The following is a 26,862-nucleotide window of genomic DNA, read 5'->3' as shown; positions in this document are numbered from 1 at the left end:
TAAATTCACAGAGAGAAAAAAATTCTACTAGGCAGATAAGCAAAGGGAATCTCTGCATTCCTGCTTTGTTCCCATGACTCCTTTAGCAGTGGTGACAGCAGCAGCAGGAACAGGACAGTGTCACAAGGACCTGGGCTGGTGGAACATGACTTTCCTCAGCCCCAGGAATCAGCCTTTTGCTCTGCCTCTCACAGATTAGTTCATATGAGTGAATCTTTCTTTTTCAGATCCATGGATGTGTAGAATTCTCCAAAAAGATTTCTAGTAAAAATAATGGGGCACAAACTGAACTGCTGTAGGACAGAACTCACTAATGACAAATCAAATGCTGCCATCCCAGAAGGGCCCTTTCAATGTGATGCCCACCCTTGACCACCCCAATCCAATAAAAAACAACCTGAGAGATGCCTTCCTTTTTTTTTTCAATAATTACTTTTTCTTCCTGGTTCTCATGTCCTGATACAGAGCTATGAACATTATTTGCACTGCCAATTGCAGGGAAACTGGTGTTTAAAAAAACCAATAATCCAATCAAAGTTTCAGTTTGTGGCCTTTACTAATTAATAGTACTCTGTTAAATAGGAATATTACCATTTTCTTATTAGACTTCTCAGCTATCTTCTTTTTAAATCAACAGGTAAAAATTACATGGAGAAAGAGTATGAACAGGCATCAGAGAAACAGCCACATATTGCAGCACTTTTAACCAGCTCCTGAAAATTACAGCTCCATCTCCTGCTCACAGCCAGTCCTAAATATATTTGGACACTCACTCTCATTGCAAATGCAGTGGCTTTAGTTTTGTGCCAGGTAAGAGAGATGAGAATCCAGCTCCCAGTCTGCATTTCTAACTCTTCACAGAACAGGAGAGTCCAAACATATTTTAGTTCTTTATAGCTGCTCTTCATAGACAACTAAAGATCTTTATCACATAAAAACAGAAGGCACTGCCACAGAGTGTAATTGCATGCTGCTGGAGTTGACTGTTTTCTCCCAGAAATAGGAAATGGTTTGAAAAACGTGGTTTCTGCTTAAGCCATATTCTGAGTTCCCTAAATAAAATACTATCCCTAATTCCTGTGCAGATAAATGGGAACTCTGGCACTGCAGGGCTGAGTAACTCATGGGAATGGGTTTGGAGCCTGGGCTTGGCAGGCACCAGCCTCCTGCTCCAGTGACCAGCTGTGAGTTGCCACAGTGGAAAATCAGGTTTAGGGTCTGCTCTGTTCACACCACCCAAAAGCTCCTGTCCCAGGGATGGGGTGGAAGTTGGTAGGGATGATTCCTTGCTCTTCTTTATCTGCTGAAGAACCCAGCATTTGAAAGCAGTGTGCCCTATGGAGCTTTTCCCAGCACAGCAGGATTTGGACAAAGGGTGGATTTGACGATCCTGGAGGTTTTTGTAACTTTAATGATCCATGACTGCAACCCCCCAGATAACTCTGAGCCCTGCACCAAGGGAGGAGAGGCCAGTGCTGCACAGCCCCCAGCCCAGGAACAGGATGGGGGCTGCTCATCCTCGGCTGCATCCGCACCAGCAGCACTGGGAATGTCCTGCCTGGAGGTGCATGGACTGTCAGCCAGCAGGACAAGCAGCCTTCACAGATCCACCAGCCCCACATTCCTGATTCCTTCAACAGGCCTCAATTAGGATTTCTGTACATGTCCTAAGACCACTGGCACTGGACTGTTGTCTCTTACTGTACAGCTAAAAGAAAAATACAGGTTCTTGCTTCTACTGAAATAGAGTTTTCAAAGGGGGGAAAAAAGGTGCTTAAATGAGAGTAATTATTGTGCTAAATAATTATCAATAAATTATAAGAAGTACAAGCAACTCAAAATAGCTCCATAAAGATGAGTAAATATAATCTGAAGAGGTGTCTATGAATCACACTCCATCTCTCTTATTACCACAAAACAATAATGGTTCCTACATTTTACTACAGAACTTTTCACTGAAGATGCAAGAGATCTTTATAACCATTAATTTCACCTCCCATCTGGGAAGCCCCATCTCCACCAGGAAGAGCTCAGGGAGCAGGAATGTGCCATTCACCTCACACAACACAAGGTGCTGCAGCAGAGCTGGGAACAGGAGCAGACCCCGGCCTCCCATTTTGTGCATTAACCACAAGATCATCAAATGTCACCCAGTTATTCCAACTACTCACTAACCCATTCCTGATCATTGCTTCTGTTTATTTTGCCAGAGAAGCACTCTGTCTGTCAGGGAGCTGCAGAGTGACTGGCAGCCCCAAGTGCTTTGGGAAAGGTGAACAGAGAGAGGCACCACTGCAGGGCCAGGATCCCTGTACTTGGTGAAATGTCCTGCCCATGACAGCTCCTCCTCTCTGGAGTGGGATCTGAGGTGAATGAACACAATTTTTCCTTAAACCCCAGCATGTCAGAGGCTTCAAGAGCCATTCTGCAGCTCTGTGCACACTGCTCACGTCACACAACACGTGAAAGAAACTGACTTGGGTTTAAAGGGAAACATTATTTGGTGCTTCAAAAATCATTCAGGTTACCAAAGGCACATTCCTTCAAAACAAGTCAATGGAACCAAGCTCGACCTTCCCCAACTTGGGTTACTTACACAGACACTCCCTGTCCCTATTCCCTGACTTTAATCAGGGTTCTCTCCCTCTGCTCTTTGCTTTTCCCACTCCATCCCTTTTCAGTCCTTGCTTCTCTCCTAATCCTGCTCTCTTGCCATTTCTAGTCTCTTCCCCTCCTTTCTTTACAGTAATTTCCATTTTCTTTGAAATGTTTTGGCATTTAATGCTGGCTTTATTCTTCCTTCTCCATCTGCTGCTCTTGTCTTTCTAAATCTCTTCTGGAGCCTTCTCTCGGGAGAAAGCAAGAGAGATGTAACTCTGTTCCATGTACTGCTTCATCTTTCTGGATTTCAGTTCCCTTCTTTTCTTTCATGCCTTGGAATCAGACAATCCTGCTGTCCCTGGAAGCTGATACCAACTAAAATGTCTCCTTGCAGCCCCACAGTAGCAGTACTGTGCTGTGCTGGATCTCCTGCTCCCTCTGAACACGAGGATCTCAGGAGAGCACTGGGAATTAGCTGCCCTTTCTCCCATAAAAACTACAAGACTGCAGAAAGCAAAATTACTGGTAGATTTTATTCCCCTGCCTTGTGCTGAACATTTGTGGGATCTTCTGGCCATGGAGACTTGCTCCACCAGCTACAAACCATTTTCCAAGGGAGTTTCCCCCTCCCTAAGGGTTTTTCTTCTCTGTAAAATCTTCTATTTCATTATCAGGGCTTACACGGAACAAAGGAGAAATAACCAAGCTTAACTACTAAAACTGCTTTTAGACAAATCTCCCCTATATTGTCTTTCCCACAGATTTTCATTTGGAACTCAAAGGCTCAGCTCTAAGATGCCTCTTCCCAGCCTGTTCCCTTGGCCTCTGTTCCCAGGAAGGGAAATAGCTGCAACATGGAAGATGACAAGGACATTTGCCAATTAGAAGCACCACAACAAATTTCTCTTGGGAAATGTGCAGCCCTATCTGCAAGTGTACCTTTGAACTAAAACATAAGACATAACAGAAACTGATCACAGATTAAGCAAGGCAAATATTAAGAGAATGGTGAAAGCATTTTTTCTCCTATCAATTTTTGTTTATTTCCAAACTTCAACCTAAAGTCTGACTATCTGTGAAAGTTTTCCTTGTATTTGTTATTAACTGGTATGTTTGATATTGTCATACCAGTGGGAATGATGCCTCCTGAATGTTTTTGCTTTCAGAAAGGCAGAAGGAAAATAAACACCTGAAAAAAAAATCCCTTGCAGCCAGCAAGATGGATTTTGCAAAAAAGGGTAAGATTTAAATCACAAAAATTACAAATCCTTTACAGTTGCAGTTACATTGCCAATACACAGAAATAAAATAGAAGAAATGAAGCATTTATCAAGGTTCCAAAATAAAGTGAACAAGAACATTAACAAATGCCAAAGCTTATAAAAGCCTCAAAGCACTCAGATCCTCCCTTCTCTCACAAGCTCAAAAGGGAGTCAGTTGTTCCTCAGTTTTATCTTACATGCTTCCCACACCACCTTTTCTCTGGTCACAGAGATTTTGCTTTATCCAATGCCTAGAATATACTTGACCATGGCATGAGCAGCAGCCATAAACAGAGGAGTGCAGAATCCCACACCTGCTTCTCAAGGTTTTCCACTGCTGTTTCTAAACCAATGTTTTAAACACAGATCATATTCCCATGGATTTATTACAAGCTAAAAGGAAAATATGTATTTAACAAGACCCAATTCCTCTGAAATATGCTGAGCTGAAACCCAAAAAGGGACCAAGAGGGAACATGATGTGCTCATCCTGCCCCACTCTCCTCTGGCAGCTCCATGTTCATGGTCTCCTACCTCCCACCTGCAAACAGCAAATTCTCATGGCTACACGTGCCACACCAAGTTCACCAGCACAAGAAGTGAGAAGTGAGTGAATTATCTTCCCTGATAATTATCTGAAAGGTATCTACAGGGATAACGACAGATTTTCAGATCGAAGCCTGATTTAAGCTGACCGACCCCTTCAGCATTTCTAAAGAAATAATGGATTATAAAAGTAATTCAGTGAAAAATGAAAGTAAAAATAGAAGCGATGAGACATCTTCTAAATAAGCAAAGCTGCTTTTACAGCGTGCTGAATAACTGCAGTGTGGTAAACATACCACTGTTATAAATAACAACCAGCCTTTTGACATTGTTCTTTCGGTAATTATTTCAAATTCTCTATCAGCCCTAACGAAGCAAACCTTCTGGTTCTCCTGCAAAGTGAAAAGAATTACTCCCATGTATAGGAGAAAAAATTAGGATATAAGGACAGAAAACAATGCTTCAAAGCTACAGTGGCACATGTACAGAGCACTCAGGAAGTCCCATAGTGTAAGAGAAAAACCATCTTCTCGTTCAGATGGGAGTGTTCCCTAAGTGACTGATTTGTAGCATTTACACATCATTTAATTTTATACAAAATGCATCAAAATTTTTAGATTTAACCATAATTAGTAAACGATCAAGACATATCAGAGTTTTATACTGGTAAGTAAGGCTCAAATTCTTTTTAAATGGAAACTCTGATTTCTCCCTGCTAAGGCACTTTCTTGTTTTGCTTCAAGTCTTAATCATAAAACCATTAAAAGAAACATTTTGTGTTAAAAATGCTAGCAGCTGCCAACAGATAATACACAGCACTTAGTCAGATTATAGATAAACACCAGGCCAGGCACAACAATGGTTAGTAAGGAATTGTGTCTCATTACCTTTGTGGTCTTCTTGGGCCAGCTGACCACAGGGACACCCGAAATGGCAAGATTTTGGTCATCATCAGCATGCTCCTTTAGTATGTTCTGTTGTAAATGAAAAGATTATTAACCAGAGAAACATTTTTCCAGCTCAGGAGTGCAGAGGCCTCTGCTCTCATGGCAGAGGACAAGATCTCTGCAAGTTACTTTTGCTTCCAAACCTCCAATTCCCACTGAAACTCTAGTACCTCTCATTAACATCCTAATGTGAAACTTCTTGCAAAACAGGCAGCAAAATCAGCCATCAATCACCTCAAATGTTACAGAATTCTTTATTATAGGTGTGTCCAAGACCGGTGTCTTACCACTGTCACCTCTCTCCCTCAAATCCAGGTCATTAAATCCCAGCTGACCCCACCTCTGACCCTTCTCTCCTAATCAAGGCTACAGAAGGCCTGAGAAGCAGTGAGGCTCTGCCCCTGTTATTTCAGCCATCACAGGCATCGGGTGTGCAGTCTGGAGCAATCCTCAGGTGCCTGATCATTCAGGTGAGCCAAGAATAAAAATGTGCTCTGGAGCTTTTCATCTTTTTGCACATGGCAATCCAAGAGCACCATCACTCCCACTGCCCTTCCTTCCCCCATGATGGGCAGGACAGAGCTGCTGAATCCAGTTCCTCTATGTGACCAGCTGAGGCATTCAGGTTCCTGAGAGATCACCAGGAAAGGATCTGAATGGACAACATTAAGGGAAAAAGATTGGTCTCCCCTCCCTTCCACCCCCACCAAACCCTTTTCTTTGATGCACTGTTCTAGAGATTTTGTGAGTGGGTTGCACAGGCTGACACAGCTTCCACCACTGTGAATCACTCCCATGACCAGTAACCCAACACAGAGCTGGTAAAACACTCCATGTGCAGCTGGGAGCAGTTCACGCTCCCCTCCCGTGACTCCCTACATGCTCACTAATTTAGCTACAAAACTCTTAATTTTGGACTTCAGGTGGCTGAAAAGGAAGAAATGAAAACAAAAAAATAGGAGTCAGAAGGAGGATTTTGCTGTGCTGCTGAAAACTGAAGGTCAAATCAGCACCAACAGGTTAAAGACCAAAAATAAAGAAGCTCCAGTAGAACAAATGAGAACTGCAGGTTGGAAATTACTTCAACAGAATATTTAGGAGATGACCCCAGACAATGAAGTTCAGCAGTGCTGTTCCCAAGTATATGAAAAAAGCTTAATTAGCCAACAACAGGCAGCAGGCTCTGTCAGTCCCCAGTGCAGCACTCTAGTAATTAGTAATTTCACACACTATACAAAAAGAGCTTAAAATACAGTAATTGTTTTAATAGGGAGTGCACTTGGAATTCATCTGTAATCATCCAACTAAAGCCCAGAGTGTGATGGCATGTTCCAGTCCCCAGGAGCCTGGGTTTGGATCAGTGTCCCTGGGGCTGACTCTCTCCCCAGAGCTCAGACAACCTGTGCCACTCAGCCCAATTCCCCAGGCTGTGCTTCCATGGGAGCTGTGCTACACCAGACAGCACAGCCCCAGCACAGAGCTGCTCCTGCACACAGCAGCTCCCCAGCAAGGCTGGTGATGCTGGTCAGGCTGGAAGCAGCACCAGGGACCAAAATAAGCGATGCCACAACAAGCCCAGTTTCATCAGCCTGGTGCTGTGGCTGCACTCAGGGGTTTGCAAAGCTGAGGGGTAAAACCCAGCTTGCCCCAACCTGGCTGTGATGCAGAGTCTGTATTGTACCTGCTCTGCCAGTGCAACACCCAACAACTTTTAATCATTGGCAAATTAACTCTGGCCAAGCTGAAGTGAAGTGAGAACCTCTTTTCTCACGTCCTTTTCATTTGGAGAGAGATCTCTGCATTAACTGAGCTGTGACCACTTTCTGCAAGTTCAATCCTAAAACTGAGTGCTCTTTTGTATTCTTACTGCAAAGCCAAAATTCTCCAGAACAAGGAGGCAGCTTGAGAGCCATAAACAAAGGACAAATTAATCCCTTTTCACTTTGCTACTCTTAGGTTTGAAAGCCTGTAAGACAGAAAACCTTAACATTTCCACTAACAACTGTCAGAGACTCGGAGTTCAATGGAAAGCACAGTATATTCCAAGAACTCGGCAAGGTAATGAAGGTTTCTTGTTATCATATGTATCAGGTGAAAATATTATCCAAGGAGAAAAGCAAAACGATGGCAGCTTCTCATGTGAGGCAGCTGAAAACAAGGGCTGTCTGCACAGAGCCCAGCACAGAGCACACACAGAGCACACACAGAGCACAGCACAGCCACACTTGGGCTCACTGCAGTCAAGTGTCAGCTCACAACAGGCTGGGGGAGGCAGGGTTTTGTTCACCTGCTTAAAAACAAGAAAAAAGAAGATAAAGAAAAGCCATAGGGCTCCAGTTAGAGGAACAACGTGATGCTCTTCCAGCACAAGGTGGCTCAATTCATTACACTTGAGGGCTGTGGTGACAACAGCAGGTATGAAGGGAAGAAGCTGATTAACTGTATAAGAATTCAGCTTAGCCGTTAATTTCAAAAGCACAGCAAGGAATGACTCCCCTGAAATGCATTCAGTAGAGGGAGGTTTTTTTCTGTCATCAGAATGGGAAGGGGGTAAGATTTCTTGGCAAGAAAAATAAGAACATATTTCAGTAGATATCATCTGTCTTGCACAAGAATCTTCTCCTGCTGCCAAGGAGTTGCAGATATTTGACAACCTCTGTTCTTCAAACCGAGTTTCTTCTGCTCTAATGGACTTCCACAGGCCCTTCTGAAGAACAGCAGTGTTTTTGCTCTGAAGTGGGCAAGGTCTGTGGCATTAGTAAGAGGCAGATCTCACAATCCTGTTCCCCAACAGCAGCAGAGGAATTGCCATCCTCTGGTACCGCACAGAAATGTTTTGTGCAGAAATCAGAAGCAGCACACAGGTGAGAATCCCTGGCAGTGGTTTCATGTGTGCCACAATCCAAGGCCTGCTCAGCTTTACCTGTCCTGTGACGTGGAGTGCAAACTACACCAAGGAGGACAATGGTGATACATCACAGTGACCTCTTCCTCATGCACAAGCCCACCCCAGCCCTGCTGCAACCACCAGGGACTGAATTCCCTGTTTGGGCTGAGGGAAGAACTGCCCTGCTCTGCCTGTTCCTCTGCAAATAAGCCTCCCCTGTGCTGCTGCACTCCATCGATCACGGTGATAAATGGGTGCTCAATCTGCAGAGGCAGCACTTGGCACTTCTGGATTGCTGTGTCCCCACCAGACAGGCACACTTAGTTTGGAGCTCAGATGATGTGTAAGGAATTTACACAGGCTTAGTTTAGTTTTCAGTCTCCCTTCTGGTAAGGAAAATAAATTACTTTACTTCAGAAAGTCTCACCTGCTTGACATTAAATAGCTGTAAATAGCTGTGCTTGTGTTTACCACTAAGAGCAGTAATCCAGTCACCCATCCTTCACTGTGCTCCTGCTCAGCTGGGAAAGCATGGATTCTTTGTGAGCTACCCCGATTCCTTCTGTGAAACTTCACATCACTGAATAAAATGGTTTCCTTTCTCCAGTTTAACTATCCATATCCTGTTTTCTGAAAACATTAATTATCTTCCTGAAGCACAAAGACAGACTTGAATGTCATACAAAAAAAGTTCCTGAGTGTATTTCATTAAGAAATAAAAGTGCTAGAATAAACACTGATTTATTTGCTTCAGGAAGAAACTTGTTTAAGACTTTCCCAGCAGAGCAAGAGCTTTCAGACTTTGTCAGAGCATGTTCTTGCTATGCATTTGTAAAAAATAACTCTCAAATGGGTGCACTAAAAGGGTACTTCTAATAGGAAGCATTATTAATACATCACATGCCTGAAAGTTGGGTTGCCCATGAAATAAACCTTGTTAATACAGCCAAGCACAGTCACAGCACGGGTCATTAGCACAGCTCCTGCAGGATTCCTGCCTCCATTCAGCCACACAGCTGAGTGCTGCTCTGGGTATTCATCAGGGTGAGCTAAAGGGGCCAGGCTCTGCTCACTCCACTGCTGATGCTATCAGCAAACCCCACCTTATTATCTGTACAGGTTGGAAAAGTAGTAGCAAAGTAAGAGAGGACATGATTCAGTGGTCAAGGAGATAAATACCATTCTGGAAAATGGACTGTATTTCTTCCTCTGCCATTATGTTTTTATCTGGTACAGGGCAAATCTTTCAAGTTAAGTTTCCACAGGGTGTCATGAGTTGTGTGCTCCTGCTCTTCCTCATGCCTTGGGATCTGGTGCTAAAGATCAGAAGTCCTGCTCTGCAAAAATGTTAAGCCACGACTGTTTCAATATAATTAAAATCGTCTTTTGCACATATCATTGTTAAATACAATAACTGTCCTGTGGCATGTAAAGCCAGTACCCAAAATTATTTTTATCTGAATCTCCACCAGTTCCCTGTGATAACAACAGCTCATCCACTATGTGTGGAGCAGAGGGTGGGGATCCCTGGGAACCCCAAGGGAACATTGATTCACCCTGTCCAGCTGAGGGGCTGAACATGAGAATCCGATGGAACAGCAAGGGTGGAACTGCTGCATCCTCACACCAAGGAACCCTGGATCCTGCCAGGACCATTGTGCTGGAACATGCTCAGAGGACTCAAATCTGTCACTTGGCAACTCCTCCCTCAGCACGCCCCATCCTTTGAAGGTAAAAGCTCTAAACACACTCACACACTTGGGTTTGATTTTTTTTTTTTTTGAAGTGAATAAACTGAATAAAACAAACCTCATGCTCTGAGGAGATGGGATGCTTTGGCTCCACTGCATCCCTCCCAGGAAGGAGGGATGGCTGCTGCACCCAGGCTCCCAGAATGGGTCACACCTTGTCGCTGGCTGCCTGTGACAATCTGCTGATGAGCAAAGAGAAGGCCTTGCTGGGAATCCTGGACTCTCCCCTGGCCTGGGAGGCAATGTACTCAACTGCCCCTGACTGCCCCCATTCCTTCAGAGCCCCTGGGAAGGGCATTGTGCAACCACAGGGAGTTATGGAGGAAGCTGACTGCAATTTAATTAATTTACTCTGCCATAGTGACTTCCACTCTCTGAAGACTGGCTTATATGTGGGTCAATACTGTAAAAAGATGGGTGAGAAAGTTCTTCAGCATTTCTTTAGACACTGTTCAAGAAGATGTTTGAGTTTACGTGGTTTTAAAAAGTCTCACTCTGGCTAATCAGTCCCAGACTGGCCAAACATCCAGAGGTGATTCCAGGGGAAACAATCCTGCAGCGTGTCTGATGTTTAGATGTGGTCATGGGCTCTTTCACCAGCAGGGAACCATCAGTATCCAGATGTTGGGCTACATCCTGATGGTTACAGCATGTGCTGGCAAGGACAGAAAGTTTAGGAGCCACAACCAGTTATCACAGGAGATGGAACATCAAGCTGTACACCATAACTGGCAGGTGCTCACTCAATACCAGTTACAGCACAGTATCACCAAAAAGGTGATACTGGCCTTTTTTTAACAATCCATTTGTAGTTCTCCATCTCTGTAGTCAGTGAATCCAGTGCTCTGGAGAGGAATAGGAAAACAGATACTCCCACACAGAGCTTTAAGCCAGATTCACATATGGTACCTTGCTGTGTTCTGGGGAGATGTCTCACAGCACTCTGGAGTCTGGCATCCAGAGAGGGAGAGGATCCCACTCAGAACATCTGCACCAGCCATTAGATGCTGCACCCCTTTCTGGATTGTTAAGTGAAAATTACCCTGGGCATCAAGCTTGAGAAGTAACATGACCATTCTTTCTGCTTCACCACAAATTCAACTTCTGGTCTTCATTTTGACTTCTGATTAAAAGATGACTGATCCCAGAGCAAGCTGGTGAATCCACATCTGCAGCTTTGAGCAGGTGTGTCCACTTTCATGTACAAAGTGCCTGATTTTGCAAGAAGAGAATTCCTGAGCTCTTGTGGTTTACCAGAACGAGAGCAGTGTATCACACTTCCAAGCTCCAAGATCAGGGAATATGGTTCCACTGCACACTGCACATGTTCAGCCTTCTCCAATGGCTTTGAAGCCTTTCTAAGCAGCTGTTACACCACTTGCACTAAAATAGTACAGGCTCCCTCCCCATTTACCACATAAACACGTATTTTCCCCTCAGATTGTGCCTTACAGAGCTCTTGTGTATAGAAAATATGTAACTGAAGATCCAGACTGTTCACAGACTGAAAATTCACAGAGAAGTTGTGGCACTAGTGAGTACTCACTCCTCACACCAACTCCTAAACCAATACATTGTACCAGTGGAGAATAATTATCAACCTATAGAGGGCAATGGAGGAAAGGAAAATGAAAAAGGTGAAAGAAAAAAAAAAAGCAGCTGGAAGTGTTAGACAATCTATCTTCTGAGCTGCAATCAAGTATTTACATTTTGTATGTGTCAGCTAATGAGGTGTACACCAGGGAGACACGAGACCAAAAAGGGCTGATTAAAACTGTAAATATAAACAGATTTTTTGAGGTATAATATTTACATGTGGAACATAACAAGTGCTGAATTATGACAGGATATAAACTTCTGGCCACTACTGTGACAGTCAGAAGGGACTGTGTCACTTAAACCTGGCTGCAAACAGGAGCCAGAGACAGCTTTGGTTCAAGGAATCATTTCCCTGTCAGCTAGAGCAGCCTGACATGAGCTGGTCACCACACACCTCTGCCACCTCTCTGCAGCTGAACTCTGCCTTCTGCAAAAGAGTTTGTGTGAGCAGAGTTTGTGTGGATCACTCAGTTACCACACCCACCTTCATGTCCTCCAGGAGAGCCTGAGGGTCCTCAATGCCTTCTGGAACACACTTCTTGTTCTCTGGGAGGGATTCAAGCTTTTCCACCAGGGCTTTTAAACCCTTCAGTTCAAATTCTGTGAGGTGAGTCCATTTGGTTGAAACTTCTGTGGCTGGAGACCCCGTGGGTGTTTTGGGATAGTCCGTGGGGGTCGTTGATTTGATGCTGTCGTCTGACTCATTAGACAAAGTTCTTTTCAGGTACCTCATTACTGTGGCCTTTTGTTTCCTCCCTGCAGCCTCCTTCCCTTCCGAGTGTGTGCTGTTGGGTGAGGAGGAGCCATCCACCAAGGATTTGGAGTTCTTATCCAAGCTGTCATCCTTCTCCTCCTGGAGATGGGCATCACAAGATTCTTCATCCATGTCTAACCACGAATCTGATGAGTAGCTGTCTGTGCTGCGTTTTCTTTTTGCATCTGAAAGTTACAAAAAGAATGCTGAATTTTTAGCTAGTGTAACCTCACAGCTGAAGCACTTCTGTACCACTGGGGCCAGGTGCTGCCTATTTCAAAGGGCACTGGAGAATGGTTTAGTGAGTATGTGACAGGAATGGGCTTTATTCAGCTGATTTTTAATTTTTTTTTCTTTGAGGGGGGCGCTTGTTTGTCTGTTTTAATGCTGGTTTTCATTAACATCTACTCAGTTCAAATGACTGGGAAACATTTAGGGAAAAATTATGCTTTCTTCAAAGCTTCAGTCCTCTATGCCTTCAATTAGGAGGAGGCAGAGCTCTTAAGTCACACACAATTAATTTTCCCACAAATCCGAAAAAGACCAGATTCGGCAGCTTTACAGCTTTAAGAGGAGAGTTAGCACAGAAGGAGGAGGGGGAGACGATGGCAGAAGGCACGTTAAAATGCTGTACATCATCATTCTTCCAGGAACCCTGCACAGCACAAAATCAACTCCTCGCTACTTTTCCTCTCCGCAAGCAACAAGCTGTTGATAAAACAAGAACCCCCAGTTGTTAGTGCAGGAATACTCAGCACAGGATTTCAACTGGGCTTATTTTACGACAACAAGACAAAACACACTGAGAAACACAGCGACTGTCACAGCTACATGCTACTGGTTTTCTTAATGCTGTTCCCAACATATTTTAGGTACTTCTCAGGAAAATTTAAAGGCAAGTTTCTGAGTCTAAAGATCTATTAATCTTAATTTCCTCCTAAGAGCCCCAGTTGTTACCCAACTCCATGCAATCAAGCAGTGAAAGCAGTGTAGGAAACCAGTGGCCATGGTTCCCTCAAGCACACATCTTTTCTTATTTATTAGACACAATTTCCCTGACTAAGTGAACAACATTGAATGCAGGCTAGCAACAGCAGGAATTTCTGTGGAAAATACAGTTAACACTGGCAACACCCAGTTAAATCAATTTATTACTGGCTGAAATGGGTATGAGATCAAGCTGCAAACAAAAACACACTGCAAAGGAAACAGAAGTCACACAGAAAAAGTGAGAGAACAATTAATGAAAAGTTCCTTTCACAGCTTCCATGCTTTGCAGTAGCTTTGGATTAGGACAATGTGAACCATGCTTAAGGAAGGATTAAATGGACATTAATGAGAAAGCTCAGCATCCGGCTGTTGAACAGAGAGGTTCAAATGCTGGAGCCCAGTTCCAAGCTGGAGAATTCCTGCTGGTCACAGAGACACTCCTTGTCTGTGCTCAGTCTGCACCACCTTGTCACAAGCACACTGGTCAGAGGTGCCACAGGCAGTGTCATTGTCACTGCTCAGCCTGCCTGGCTGCTCAGCCCTGCAGCTCCCAGTGAAAGCCCTGCAGGGCCAGCTCAGCTCTGTGTGTTACTGTCCCACAGACACCATTTGGTCACCTCACACTCCCCAGGGCAAGAGTGCTGCTGCTACAGGGTCTGCAAAAACCCAGCATCTCCATCCTCTCTACTCCTTCAGACAGGCTTGCATTTTTCCTCAAAACCAAAATGGCCACAAAATGACTCCTGAAGGGCAAGTTTAAGCTGAAATGCCTGTGAAAAGATGGCAGCCACAGAAAACAGCAGCTATCAGCAAGGCAGGGTGCAGCTAAATCCAGCTCCATCCACAGGGCAGGGTAACTTCCTCCCTGCAAGCCTCCAAAAAAGCCTCACAGATTATTTTGCGTGCTGAGGTGGTGGCATCAGCACTCCAAAGCAGCTCCTCCTCTCTGCTCTGTGCTAATACACCCCCATGCTTCTCTTAGAAAAATAAACAGGATTAGAAAATATCTTAACTAGAACATTTAAAACCCACTCAGTTATCCAACTTTTATTTCACACTGTTTTTCCTTTGTCCACAGTAGCAAGCACACGTACCCACCTCAAAGGCTACATAATCAGCTTATGTCATTCTCCCATTTTACAACTGAGGAAACAGATGCTTGGGAGAAAGCACGATTTGCTCATTGTCACACATCAAATCTAGGGAAAAACCAGGAGTCAGAATCCAGGCTGCTGGATCCAGGGCTGGAGCCCCCTCCCCTGAGCCACACAGCCCTGGTGAGCTGTTTTACAACTGGCTCAAGCACAAAGCCCAGCCTCAATGGGAGAAAATGCCAGAGCTCTGGCATCAAACAGGAGAGGGTGGAAGCAGATCCACATCCCTACGCTGCCAGGACAGTGTCATCAACAGAAAGTGGTGTAAATCTGCACAAAGAAATTTGTGTTTCTGTCCTCCTATGCTGTGGCTGTGCTGAACAGGAACTAATGGCTGTAACTGGGGCAAAGCACAAGTGTAAATAAGGCCTAAAGAAACGACGGAGATCACGTTATGGAGGTGTGAATAATTTACTCCAAGTAACGCTCTGGTGCGAGGGGAAAAAGCTTCCAAGAGACATCTCCACTTTTTGTCTCTTGCTCTAATCTGTGGAAACAAAAGGCAGGAGAGGAGTGGAGCACTAGAGCATACTGGGGCCTGCTCCCAGGAGGAGGCAGCACACAGAGGGGGTGGCAGTTCTGTGCTGCCAGCTGCCACCTGTCCCTGCCACCAGCACCAAGCAGCCACACCTGGGCAGGGACAGCAAAACCAACTCCCATCTAAGCCAAACAAACCACCCCAGCAGTGCCCTGCTCTCTGCATGCCTGGCAGGCACTCCATGCCTGGCCTAACTCTCCCCTGGGCACAGGGCTTGCTGCTAGCCTGGAGTGTCCCAGGCTATTCTGGAGCACCAGGGGATTACAGCGCTGCTGCTCCGCCGGATTAAGAGCAGGCTGCTCTCCAAACACAACAACTGTCTGCTGCTGCTGCTAATCTAAAAAAAAAGCACCAAGGGAATCAATAATGGAAGGATAACTTCAAGGTGAGGGAGATTCAATTTTGTGTTTTCAAGTGTTTTGTTGTAATGCAGCATGCCATGATTTTTATTTACTCATTTCAATGAAAACATTGTCTGACAGAGTTACTGTGCTGTGAGCTGAGGCCCTACATAAGCATAATCTGAATTTACTTTGTTGAGAAGTGCATTTTAAGCACTGTATTACCAGGGCTCCACTGACTTGGAGGTTTCTGGTTTATTAAATCTCTCTGTGGGGAACAGTACCTGCTCAGCTCAGCTGTTTCTTCTCCTGAGTCAGTGCTCCAGTGAGCCCCAGGTCTGAACCCCAGTTTCAGAGGGGATATCCAGTCTGGGCTCCCACACAGCTTAGTGCAATAATACCTTCACCCTCCTCATCTCAAAGCAAATAAAACCAGCTCATCCAGACCAGTCTGTGATCTAGCTCAATGAAGAGGTGGAGCAGCACACACTTGACCACAGGACAGAGCATCAGAAACCTTTTCTATAGCAGTTCACTTCCCTGTGGCTCTGGGCAGACACTTAACTTTTCTCACAGTTATCCACTTGTACAAGAATAATTATACAGTTTCCTTCCTTGCTGAAAATCAACTTGCTGGATTACAGAACTTAAAAGAAAGGGATGGCGGTCAGGCATAATCATGAAACCTTTCTGAACTATTTAGAACAGTCCAGTGTGTACCTTGCCATTCCCAGCTCCAAACCCTGCCACTGTGACTTGGGAGCAGCAGTTGCTAACAGTCTGCTAAAGACAGCAATGACATTTTCATTAGCAGAAAAACCCTGAGCATACTGGAAATGTATCCCATTGCTCCACTGCATGGAGCCCCCCATACAGGAGCCACTCAATATACTCAGGTACCTGTCTATCACAAGCAAATCTATTCTATCCCCTGAGGAAGAGGGGAAAAAAAGAGACATGGCTCCTTCCCTGTGCCAGAGGGCATCTTTTCTATATCCATCAGGCTTAACATACAGTTAGAGCCATCCTGTTAAAATTTTAGCAATGGGAATCTTCAAAGCTGCAGGCTACAGAGAAAGCACGTCTCTGATAGCCCAGGATCTTCTCCCAATTACTCTTTGTCAGCTCACTCTCAACATCCATATCTCACTGAAGGTCAACTGTGGTTGAAAACATCCAGTACAGACTCATTCATGATAAGAGTAAAAATAATGAAGACATATCCATCCTGAAAAACAGCACACATTCAAATCTAGTAGGAAACCCAAATAGGCTCCTTTCTGATTTCAGCTAGCAGGACAAATGTCCCATTTGAGAGAGACAAGCAAAAGAAAAGAGAAAAAGGGATTGTGTGCTTTTACAGCAGGCTGTGATCGCTGTCATGTCGTCATCCCCTGAGTGTTTGCCCTCCTGGGAGAGATCTGAGACAGAACAGCCTCACACAGTGCCTGGAGACACAGCCTGGAAATCCATCCTGGCCTGAGGAATGGGGGAGGAAGGCACGGCCATCATCCTCCACCTCATTTCGAGCTGCACTCATGGTTTTATGTAGGGAGTGGAAGACTCCAGGTTCCAGCCCTACCTCCACAGAGGTGGGGCTTTTTCCTGTCTGAAGCTTTGTGAGTGGAGACATTTAGAAAACACAAATACGAAGAACAATACAAATTGCTACAGCAGCATACAAGTATCAGGACAGAGGTATCACAACACAATCACACAAACACACTTTCATGAACAAACTATGTCTTGAAAGTCACTCTGAATTTAACAACCTTCATGTCAAAGTGAATAAATACTATGTTATAAAAACACAGTATACGTTATAAAATGTTATAAAAACATGTTATAAAAACACAGTATGAAATGTATGAAGATATCCTTAAAATCCAACTGCTGATTAACTCAGTTTTCTGTGTTCCCCAACAATGTTCATTATGAAGACAGTAATTTTTTTTCTTTACACAGGAGAACAGAATCCCCACAAATTTTATGAGAACTACTCCCTTGTGAATCCCAGAGACTGTGGGCAGTGTCCTGCACTATCTCTAGTCAAAGTCCTCCTCTACTGATAATCACTTTCTTAACTTCAAAGATCACTACAATCATTGTACCAGAAGCTTTGTAAGGAAAGAAAGCAGCACAACTGGAGGGTGAAAAATAGAATGCCACAGCTCTAGCACCCAAAAGGAAAGGCAGAAAACAGACATTTAGAACAAATTTAGAACAAATTTCCAGTCAAGGAAATTGTTTTTTAAAAGTAGGAGAAACATTTCAAATATTCAAGAGAAATTTCTGAAAATGAATACAAGGATATGAAGATTTTTTTCTTAAACCAAGAAGGACAGCAAACAATTAAATCTACTGAGGGGTTTGAGGAGAAGTTAAGTACTTTGCTTCATTACTCTTTAAGGAGAATAATGGGAAATTCTTTGTCAAGGGATACTCCCTCATGGGAAATCAAGAAATTGCTTGCAGATAGAGAAGTCCCTAAGGAAGAGACAATTTAAGTACTTTTTCAGCTCTGAAGAAAAGCTTAAAAACAAAGAGGTAGGGCTTGGAACACTGATGTCTTTAGGATATCCCATCCCTCAGCAAGTGAATATCAAGATACAGGTTGCACAGAACAAACCAGTTTTAACTCAAAGATTACAGTTCATAGAGATTCGAGTCAAGACACACAGATCAGTCAAAAGAAAAGCAAAGCAAGTATTTGAAACTGTATTATTCACACAGAACAAAGCAATGCAGCTTTGTAAAGATAATTAATGTACCTTTACTCCTTTGAATTTGGTAAATGCCAAAGTGAAAGATCCAGCAGTATAGCAGACCTGGTCTTTTGAACCACAACCCCCACTAAAATAATTATTTTAAGGTTAAGTTTCTGCCAAGAAATAAAAACAAAACCCCAAGTTTCTGACAAAACAAAAGCATATGTCCCTCTCTGCCAGCAACTGAAGCCAGCACAGGTCACAGGACTTTGAGGAAGTCACCACCAAACCCTCTTCCAAGCAGCCAGGCTCCTTTTCCTGAAGCCTTTGGAGCTGGCACTCCTTGGTCATGCACAACAATCCTGTTCCCTCTAGACAGTGGACATCTATAGCTCCCAGTGAGTTATGTATGACTGGAATATCTCCCAGCTAACTGGACTGAGGCACATTTTGTGGGGATCACCAAACTATTATCAGTAATTACGGAGCTGGGCTGGAATTCACACTGGTGATTTAGCTGGAAAAGGTCCCATCTCAATATCCAGAACCATCCACTCTCCACAGCTAATTTGTTCTGAAATTACACGTGGCTGATCTGGCACCTCTGCCCTGCCTGCAGGACCAGCCTCTTTCCGTGCCAGTGCTTTAGACAACAGGAGATTGCTCCTTATTTTCCAAAGAATGCAGTTCTCACTTTTGTCACTGCTTTCTGAAGAGCTGATCCAAAGGGATAATTCATCCTTTCCACCTGTAGGATGATCTTATGAGAAAAATTCCTCTGGACACAGAATTTCTGCTTAATTAACCTTTCTGACCAGGATCTCAGAGCTAAAATGTGAAGCACCCAAATGCCCAGTGACTCAGGAATTCCCCCTGGCCTATCCACACAGATTATTAGCTCCCTTAAATTATTCTTGGTCACTAAAACTCACTGGAGAGTGACACCTGCCTGTAACTTCTTCAATCCCTTCTACTAAGAACTGTGTTCAGAGGTGAACATTTCCCTTCTCTGTCCAGAGCTTGGGGCAGTGCCAGCCATGCCAGGCTCACTCCAAGTGGCACCTCAGGGAGCAGGAGGCACAGAAATACTTCACTCCTCCTCCACACTTAACACTTATCAGTTAAGATTTAGCTGGTGCTTGTGCTATTTTCAGCTATTCTGTGCTTAAAAGCAGAGGGAACATGGCCCACCACCACCTTCCATCAAAAGGAGGAAAAAGAGGCCAGCTCAGCACAGCAACAATTGGACTGGCACACATTGATGCAAAGCTCACACCAGTGCCAAGGAAATGCCTCAGGCACATCTGTCTGTCTGTCCTCTGGCCCATTTTCAGCTCTTGTTGTAAAGGTTTCTTTGACCTCCCTGAACCTGGGAGGTCAGAGATGGGGATTTGTGTAGGTGTTTTCTTGGGTTTGCTTTTCTGCACAACTAGAACCCAGTCACCAGAGAATTACAGGAAAATTTAAGGAAAAGAGAAGAGAAAGAAGGCAGGTTTAGTGACCACAACGTGTTCTGTACAGGAGCTGCCCTACAAAAGGACAGAACATCCACCCCACCAGAGCACAACTGCAATTCACACATTTCTGCTACTGAGGTGCTGTGCTGAACATGGCAGTAAATCCTCAACTGTTTGGCAGATCATCCCAACACAAACATTACTGAAACCAACGAACAAACACATCCAAAAATTATTTTCTGGGATCCACTTGCTAAGGGAATGTTCAATACATACAATTCAAAGCAGGTTGGTACTTCATGGACACACTTAAGAGTCAAAAATCTTCCCCACCCCAAAATAAAGAAATTCATTAGAGAATTTCTCCAGTAGAGTTTCTAATGTGCTTTGCAGAACCCAAAGCAGCAGCTGTGAATGTGCCCTCCAAGGCTTCACTCACCAATGACCATTGATTCTCTCTGGTACTCCTTGCTCAGGTGGCAGCGCTGGGTCACACAGGACACGTATCTCTCCAGAACATACCAGCACATCTCATAGTAGAAAGGATAGCGGAATTTGGCGTGCACCTGCAAACAAACCAACACTGTCAGCCCGGGGGAAGGCAGGGAAGTTTGCAGCACAAGGGCCAGTCATCATTGCCATCGTGTTATCAAGAGCACAGACAGTGTGAGGAGGGGGAGGGGAGAGGGTGGGAGCAGGAGCTGAATGCCTCCAGCATACGGAATGAGGAGCAGCCTGCCTGCCACGACAGCATCATTTCTTGGTTCACTAATTTGTATCCTCTTGGGGTGCTGGGAGAGGAGAGGGTTTGTGGTCTTGTGAAATCATGAAACTGATGGATGGCCCCTACAGAATTATTTACCTGCTGTATAAACATAGGGTGGTCACATACAGATGTTAGTCACTAAAACTTAAAATAAAGGAGTGGGTTTTCATCTCCTGAGCACTATCACAGGATTTTTATCAAAATGGCAACATTACCTAAAATGAGTCAAGCAGGAAATTGATCTTTTTCATTTGTGGTTGTCTCAACAATTTGATTAAAGAAATGAAGACACAAATTCTTTATAACTACACATTAAAGTAAAAATCCCTTATGTGGTTCACCTTTTGGCAGCAAGTTAGCTTTTGCCACAAACAGAGTAAAAATAGAAGAGCAGGATTTTGACAAAAGATCCTGTCAAGCTGTGTACTTTTCCTTACATCTCAGACCTGTTGTTCTCAAACAAAAAGCTGAATTCTACAACACTAGTTATTTGTAAAGGTATTGCAGATACAAAAGAAAACAAAGAGGGTTTCCTTCCTTTCCAACACAGTTTTCTATCTGTAGAAGGTCACTGTACCACAGAAGGATCTGGGAAGCTCCTAAATGCAGGAAGATATGTGTATTGTTGTGATTTGTTAAAAATGGATGCCATGCATCTTGCATGCACTTGTACTTACACTGTACACCTCTCTCTCCTGGTGGCACAGCAATCTGTGTTTTGCAGGCTCACATGCACTGCACTGGGGTTACAGGAGCTGCTTTAAAATATTCTCTGCATATTCACTGCTCCCTAAGCCCAAAGGTGGCACCACCTTTAGTGAAAAGCTGAACTGCACCAGAAAGGAGCATTACCTCAGAAAATAAACCAAAACACCACCCACCACAGTCGAGCCAAAAGCCCAAATTCTGAACAGAACCACTAACCCAGCAGCTGCAAACTCAGCCTCAGCTCTGCAAACAGGCACTGCCCAACACCTGCAGGTGATCAAAGCGTCCACCTGAGCACATCAGTGACTTATGGAATGCCCAGATTTGAAACCTGGCCCCAAGGTGGACAGCCAAAGAACTTGCCTCTGTTCCCAGGCACAGGAAATGCAAACACTCTTAGCAGTAAAACAAAATGTAACAAAGTTAAAACGTACTGTATTGTCACACTACATGTATCACAGTGTAGGATTAAATACTCCATGGCAATTCTCAAGTTAAAATCCCTTAAACTCAACACAAATACAGCTGGCAAATCTGAACTGCTTGTTGCTACAGGTCATGCATCCAGCACTACTGCACCTTCCCAAATGTTTCCCTGTGTGGTTTGTTACAAAGCACACATATGAAAAAGGAAGGGAAAAAAGAAAAGGAAAAAAAAAATCAACCAGCCAAACAACAACCCCCTAAATGTGAGAACATTTAACCCCAGGGCCTTTTTGCATTGAATAAAATTTTTCCTTTAGTTTAGTTATTTGTCATAGAGAAGAGATCAAGTCACTTATGACTATTAGGGAACACAGGGGAAATTATCCATGCTAAAATATATGCTAATAAAGGAACTCAAATTTTTCCAAGAGAGCACTGCAGGAAACAAAATTTGCAAAGAATTGACTTACAAACAGGAAGCCGCCTTCCACCCCTCAGCCTTCAAAAGGTTTTCAGCCACATGCCTGGGAATATTAAAGACATCATTGCTCAACATTTGTTGACAGATTCTGAGCTTCACCAAATTTAGTTGTTACCAATGTTAATTCAATGTGAAAGACAAGGCAGTAATGCATGCAGTGCTCCCATTATGTATATCAATCTTTAATATTCAATTTGAGTTCCTAATTGCCTCGCTATCAATGTTCCAACCCACAGCAAATCCCTCCATGCCTCTGTAATCCACTGTTTGCCTGAGAAGGCTTTGCTTTTACAAACCTTCAGAAAGAAGAGCTCTCTACACCATCTGTAGACAGAGATACTGTGCAGAGATCTACAGGGCCTTGTGCCAGTAAAGAGACTCCAACAGTGCTTTAAAAACTTTTAAAGTTTGCCTTATGGAAAAGCATAGAGGAATATGCTCTTTGTGATATCCCTGAACATTTATTAATTATAAGGAATGTGAACTGCATTATGTGCATGTCCATACTCCTTCCATTGTACACTCACAGGCAAATGAACTCTTAAGGGCAGGGGAGGAGGAATAGGAGAAAGAAGGAAAAAAATTGAAAATGTTCTGTGATAAGTTGGAAGTGTAATATCTGAGACAGACACTGCCAGAGGACTGAATTCCCCACCAGCAGGGAAATACACTGGATCATCTAATAGGCATTTCCAGCTCTAACTTCTGTGATTAATAATTTACAATCCACTGAAAAAAAAATGTAATTATTCCTGTACAGCAAGAAAAAATCCTCTCTGGAATATGATCCATTTCTTCAGTTCAAAGTGAAATTATTTTAGAGATTTATATACCCCTCCAAAAATAAAACAAAAACCCTAAGCAAGTAAGACACACGTTTTCCTGAAAAAAGTCATAATCTCTTCCACAATGCCCATTAAAATCATTACAAACTCCACTTGTGTTTAATCAATCTAATCACAATATTGAGAAGCAATTTATGACTATTTACAAAATAATTAAGCTAGCCACTTAATATGTTATCTTACATTCCAGAAAAGCAAGGGAATAGCAAACACCATCATCTGTGAGTGACCACCTTACGTGTATATTCACAGTGCCCTTGTTCCCACCATGTTCCAGTATTTTAAACAGTTAAATTTAGATTAATTGGGGTTAGGTTTGACACATTCTTCCTCTTCAATACTGAGAGCTGCATCACCCCTGTGCCAAATGATGAATCCCTGCATGGCATCCTGCTCTGCAGCTCCTCAGGCTGGGCTTGCAGAGCGCTAAACAGCCTGGCCTGTTTGACTGGCTGTTAATTGGCCTCCAGGAAAGCCAGGCTGCAAAATGAGAGTCTCTACCAACTGTAAGGCTGGAGAATATTTGTTTACCTCAATTGCACATTAGGAGCTGTTTCCAACAATAGACATGTTTTTTATTACTCCTTAAAACTATTTTTAAATGGCTACAACCCTCTTAAAAAGTCTCCCAGGGGTATGAGGAATTAAGTTAGAATAAGCATGACAAGTATATAAACTAGGCAATTTTATCAGGCTGTAAATCAGCATTACCATTTCAACCCTGTATTTATTCTTGTCTGAGCTAAGACAATAACAACTACACCTAGCATAAAAATGACTTTGAATATCAGCAATCAAAGATGATTAAACATTACATAGCAGGTTTAAACACAGTGAAACCTCCATAAAATTGCTCTGTGCAAAATGAAGAGAGGAAGCACACCTGTATTACACTTTGATTTGAGTGTAGCAAATTACTTTGTCAATCACATCATGTAATTTACTTCTGTGCCATACACAATGGAAAGATCAATACTGATGAGAAACTCATTTGCAGTGAGCTCACACTGGCAAATTTGGGTGAACTACACTGTACTGAGTCTGCCAGACCAGCCAGTGTATGAATGGAATTATTTCAACATAGAAATGACAAAATTTGATTGACAAAGCAAATAATGTATTACACACCAGAATCCTGTTTTGAAACCATTTCCCCTTCAAGATTCCTGCACGATATTTTTAGTTGGGGTGGGGGGGGGAGTGTCATTATTTCTAAATCACAGTATTGATTTTCCTGCCTTCTATCAAACTTCTGTATGCCTTAGCTGCACTGCTTCTATTTTGTTTCTGTACAGAAATTCTTGCTATTCTTCAGCTGTTCACACAGTTCTGGTTTATACATCTGCCCACGAGCACAAGTTTGTGAGCACAGGTACAGCCTGTGCGTAACACGCTGCCAGCACAGCAACATCCAAGTGCTGAAATTGCTTCTGTGAAGTCCTGGATATTCTGGGCTGCTGGCTTTTTTGAAGCACTCCCATATTTTTTGCAAGGAAAATGATAAAGAACTACACAGACTTCAAAGAAAATTGAAACAAAAAATGACAAGAACAAAGGTCTGATTTGGGATCTCAAATGTTGCAGTATCCCTTTCCCAATTAATGGTGACAGGATATTTTTCAAGATGCAGGTACCCAACTCCCATAGCCTCCTCTCAGGATCAGTGTGCCAGTAAATTTTAAGAGGCATTTCAGTGTAACTGGCTGGTTAGTTCACAGAAGTTACCAAAATATTTGACTGTTATAAGGAGTTTTGCCTGCTGGCATAAAAAGCTTAGAAAATCAAAGCTGCACCCAGCTTCCCAAGGAGCAGGGCCTTGAAGCACAGCTGAGCAGCCACAACCCAAGTTGTGTGATCTTGGGTAGCTCAAGTCCTGTGTGATCAAAATGTCCATCTTTATACAACTTAAAGAAAAAAGAGCATTTCCTGCCCATCTTCCCTAAAGACTTCAATGGAAATCACTCATTTCTGGCATTGATCCTCCCTCCCAGTCTCCCCTTCTCCATTCTCCAAGTGAGCTCCTGTGCAAACATCCTCCCCAGCAACAACACACCTGCAGTGACCTCCCAGCATCTATTGCAGGTTCTTATTTACAGTCACTCTGGAAACCTTCCTGTACCTCTGCCAGGTGAGCCCCTTCCTGCTCCTGTCACCAAAACTTTCCTGTCCAAGTCCCTCTGCACTTTCTCAAGACACTTGACACTCTCACCTGTTCAAAGCCAGGCTGAATCCACTCTGGTCTCTGCTTCTGTTCTCTGCCACACTCCTCTGTTCTAATTCCCCCAAATTTCAACTTTTGTCTTCATCTCTCTTCCACTAAGAATTCATTTTTTCTCCTTCTCTCCATTTAAGGCACTCCAGGAAACCCACTGCTCCCACCAGTGTTTTTCAGTGTGAAGATCACCAGGCCTTGTAGCAGCTGGGAAGCCAGGGAGGCAGAGATGTACTTCAAAACAATTTGTATTTGCTCCAGGCCTATGCACTCTGACTGCAAAGGAAGCAATTTGGGGTAAAAGCCAACTTGGAGCAAGATTTGTGCCCTCTTGTAGGGGTGAACAACAGTGAACAGCACTGATGTCCACAACACACTATTTTAAGACTTTTTAGTGAAGAAGAATTGCAATTTCCTTCTACTCTGCCCGAATCTCCACTAACACCAGAGCTGGCACCTGTGTCAGTGGTTTCAGCACTGTCTCAGAGTGAGGCCTCCAAAACAGCCCCATCTGGATTGCACATCCCTCTGGTCCATTTTTATATCAGAATGCCACAGTGGCCTTGCACAGGTTATTTAACAGCCTAATAAAACAGAGTCACTTCCTTCAGATCCTGCTGCTTTTTGAAACTCAGTGGATACGATGAGCAGGTGCCCTTTTTATTAACCAAGGATAAAACTGTCACCCCAACAAAGAGGTGGCACAGTAACTCCCCTTACTGAGCCTTTCCCTCAGTAACTCCCCAGCCTTTCCCTCAGGTAGGTGCTCAGGCAGATGAACATCACAATGTTCAGATCAATGTCCCAGCCCAGCCTCTCTGTTCCAGGAAATTCTTGCATGGTATCAAGTCCCTGTAGTGACTGCCAATTACAGAAGATGTCATTTCATACACAACTTCTGCACAGCTTTGTCAACTCAGCTATGGGCAGCAGAACCACCCCAGTGCCATCGATTCTGCAGGATCATCCACCCCAGGTGTGCACAGAGAGGTGACAAGCAGAGGGTTACCAGAAACACTGGTACAAAGGTCTGTAAAGTGCAATGTGTTTTTGTGCAAAGGGGAAGGTGTTTTATGGAAGTTTAACAGGCAGACAAAAGACACAGAAGGGACACATCTGTGGGAAGCACATGAGTAAATCCCACTAAAAATAACCAACATTTGAAAGTCTCATTACTTCATGTTTACCTCTTGTTTCAACGACTCTGACACGGAGATCCCATCAGTTGTTGTTTGTCAGAGGGGAATACGAGGGAGAGACTGTGACAGATCACAGTCACAAAGAACTGCTCAGTTAAAAAGAGAATCAAGAATCCTTACCCTTGTTCTGTCCTCAATTTCATAGATGCGAAGCTGCATGGGAACATTAAAGCTATGCAGGATATTTCCACCAAACACCAGAGAATCTACTGGAGTATAAACCGCGTGAATCCACCCTAGAGAGGAAAGCAGAGAACTGAGAATGCCTCGTGCTATGCAGCATTACAGAGCAATTTCAAATCAAATTCTAACAACCCTCTGCATCCCACTGCGCTGGGGATGAGAGGTTCAAGCAGTGAAAGGTTAAATGGGATGCTCACAGCCACACTTCAGGACTAGTCACAGCAGAAGGGCACCTTGTGACGTGCAGTCTTACAACCCCCTGTAAATCCGTTCTATTTATTCCCCCAACACTTGCAGTGTTTACTGAGCACACGCAAGTTTGTGACTCAACCACGTCCATGACTAAGAAGTAAACTCAGCCTGTTCCGTGCACTTGGCTCTCAGACTGGCACCTCCAGCATGGATGCAAACCATCTCAGCAGTGGTGGTGGGCCAAGGGCTGTGGAACTGGACTGAGGCACACCAAACCTCCTTCACACTGCACACAACACACCTTGAGAGGTAAAA

The 26,862-nt window shown here is 43.7% G+C and overlaps 1 protein-coding gene across 1 annotated transcript in view; it reads right to left on the bottom strand.

The window, feature by feature from the left end:
- Positions 1–26,862, bottom strand: part of KDM2B (lysine demethylase 2B) — a 104,169-nt gene that overhangs the window by 33,012 nt on the left and 44,295 nt on the right. Inside the window, exons 9-12 of the mRNA XM_058816552.1 lie at positions 26,293–26,408; positions 19,975–20,101; positions 12,078–12,532; positions 5,297–5,383 (exon numbers count right to left, since the gene is read on the bottom strand). Coding sequence (XP_058672535.1) covers positions 5,297–5,383; positions 12,078–12,532; positions 19,975–20,101; positions 26,293–26,408 — 785 coding nt within the window. The remainder of the gene's footprint in view (positions 1–5,296; positions 5,384–12,077; positions 12,533–19,974; positions 20,102–26,292; positions 26,409–26,862) is intronic.

Source organism: Ammospiza caudacuta, chromosome 18 (assembly GCF_027887145.1).
Source record: "Ammospiza caudacuta isolate bAmmCau1 chromosome 18, bAmmCau1.pri, whole genome shotgun sequence".
Taxonomy (NCBI): domain Eukaryota; kingdom Metazoa; phylum Chordata; class Aves; order Passeriformes; family Passerellidae; genus Ammospiza; species Ammospiza caudacuta.
This window is presented reverse-complemented; position numbering and strand designations above follow the sequence as displayed.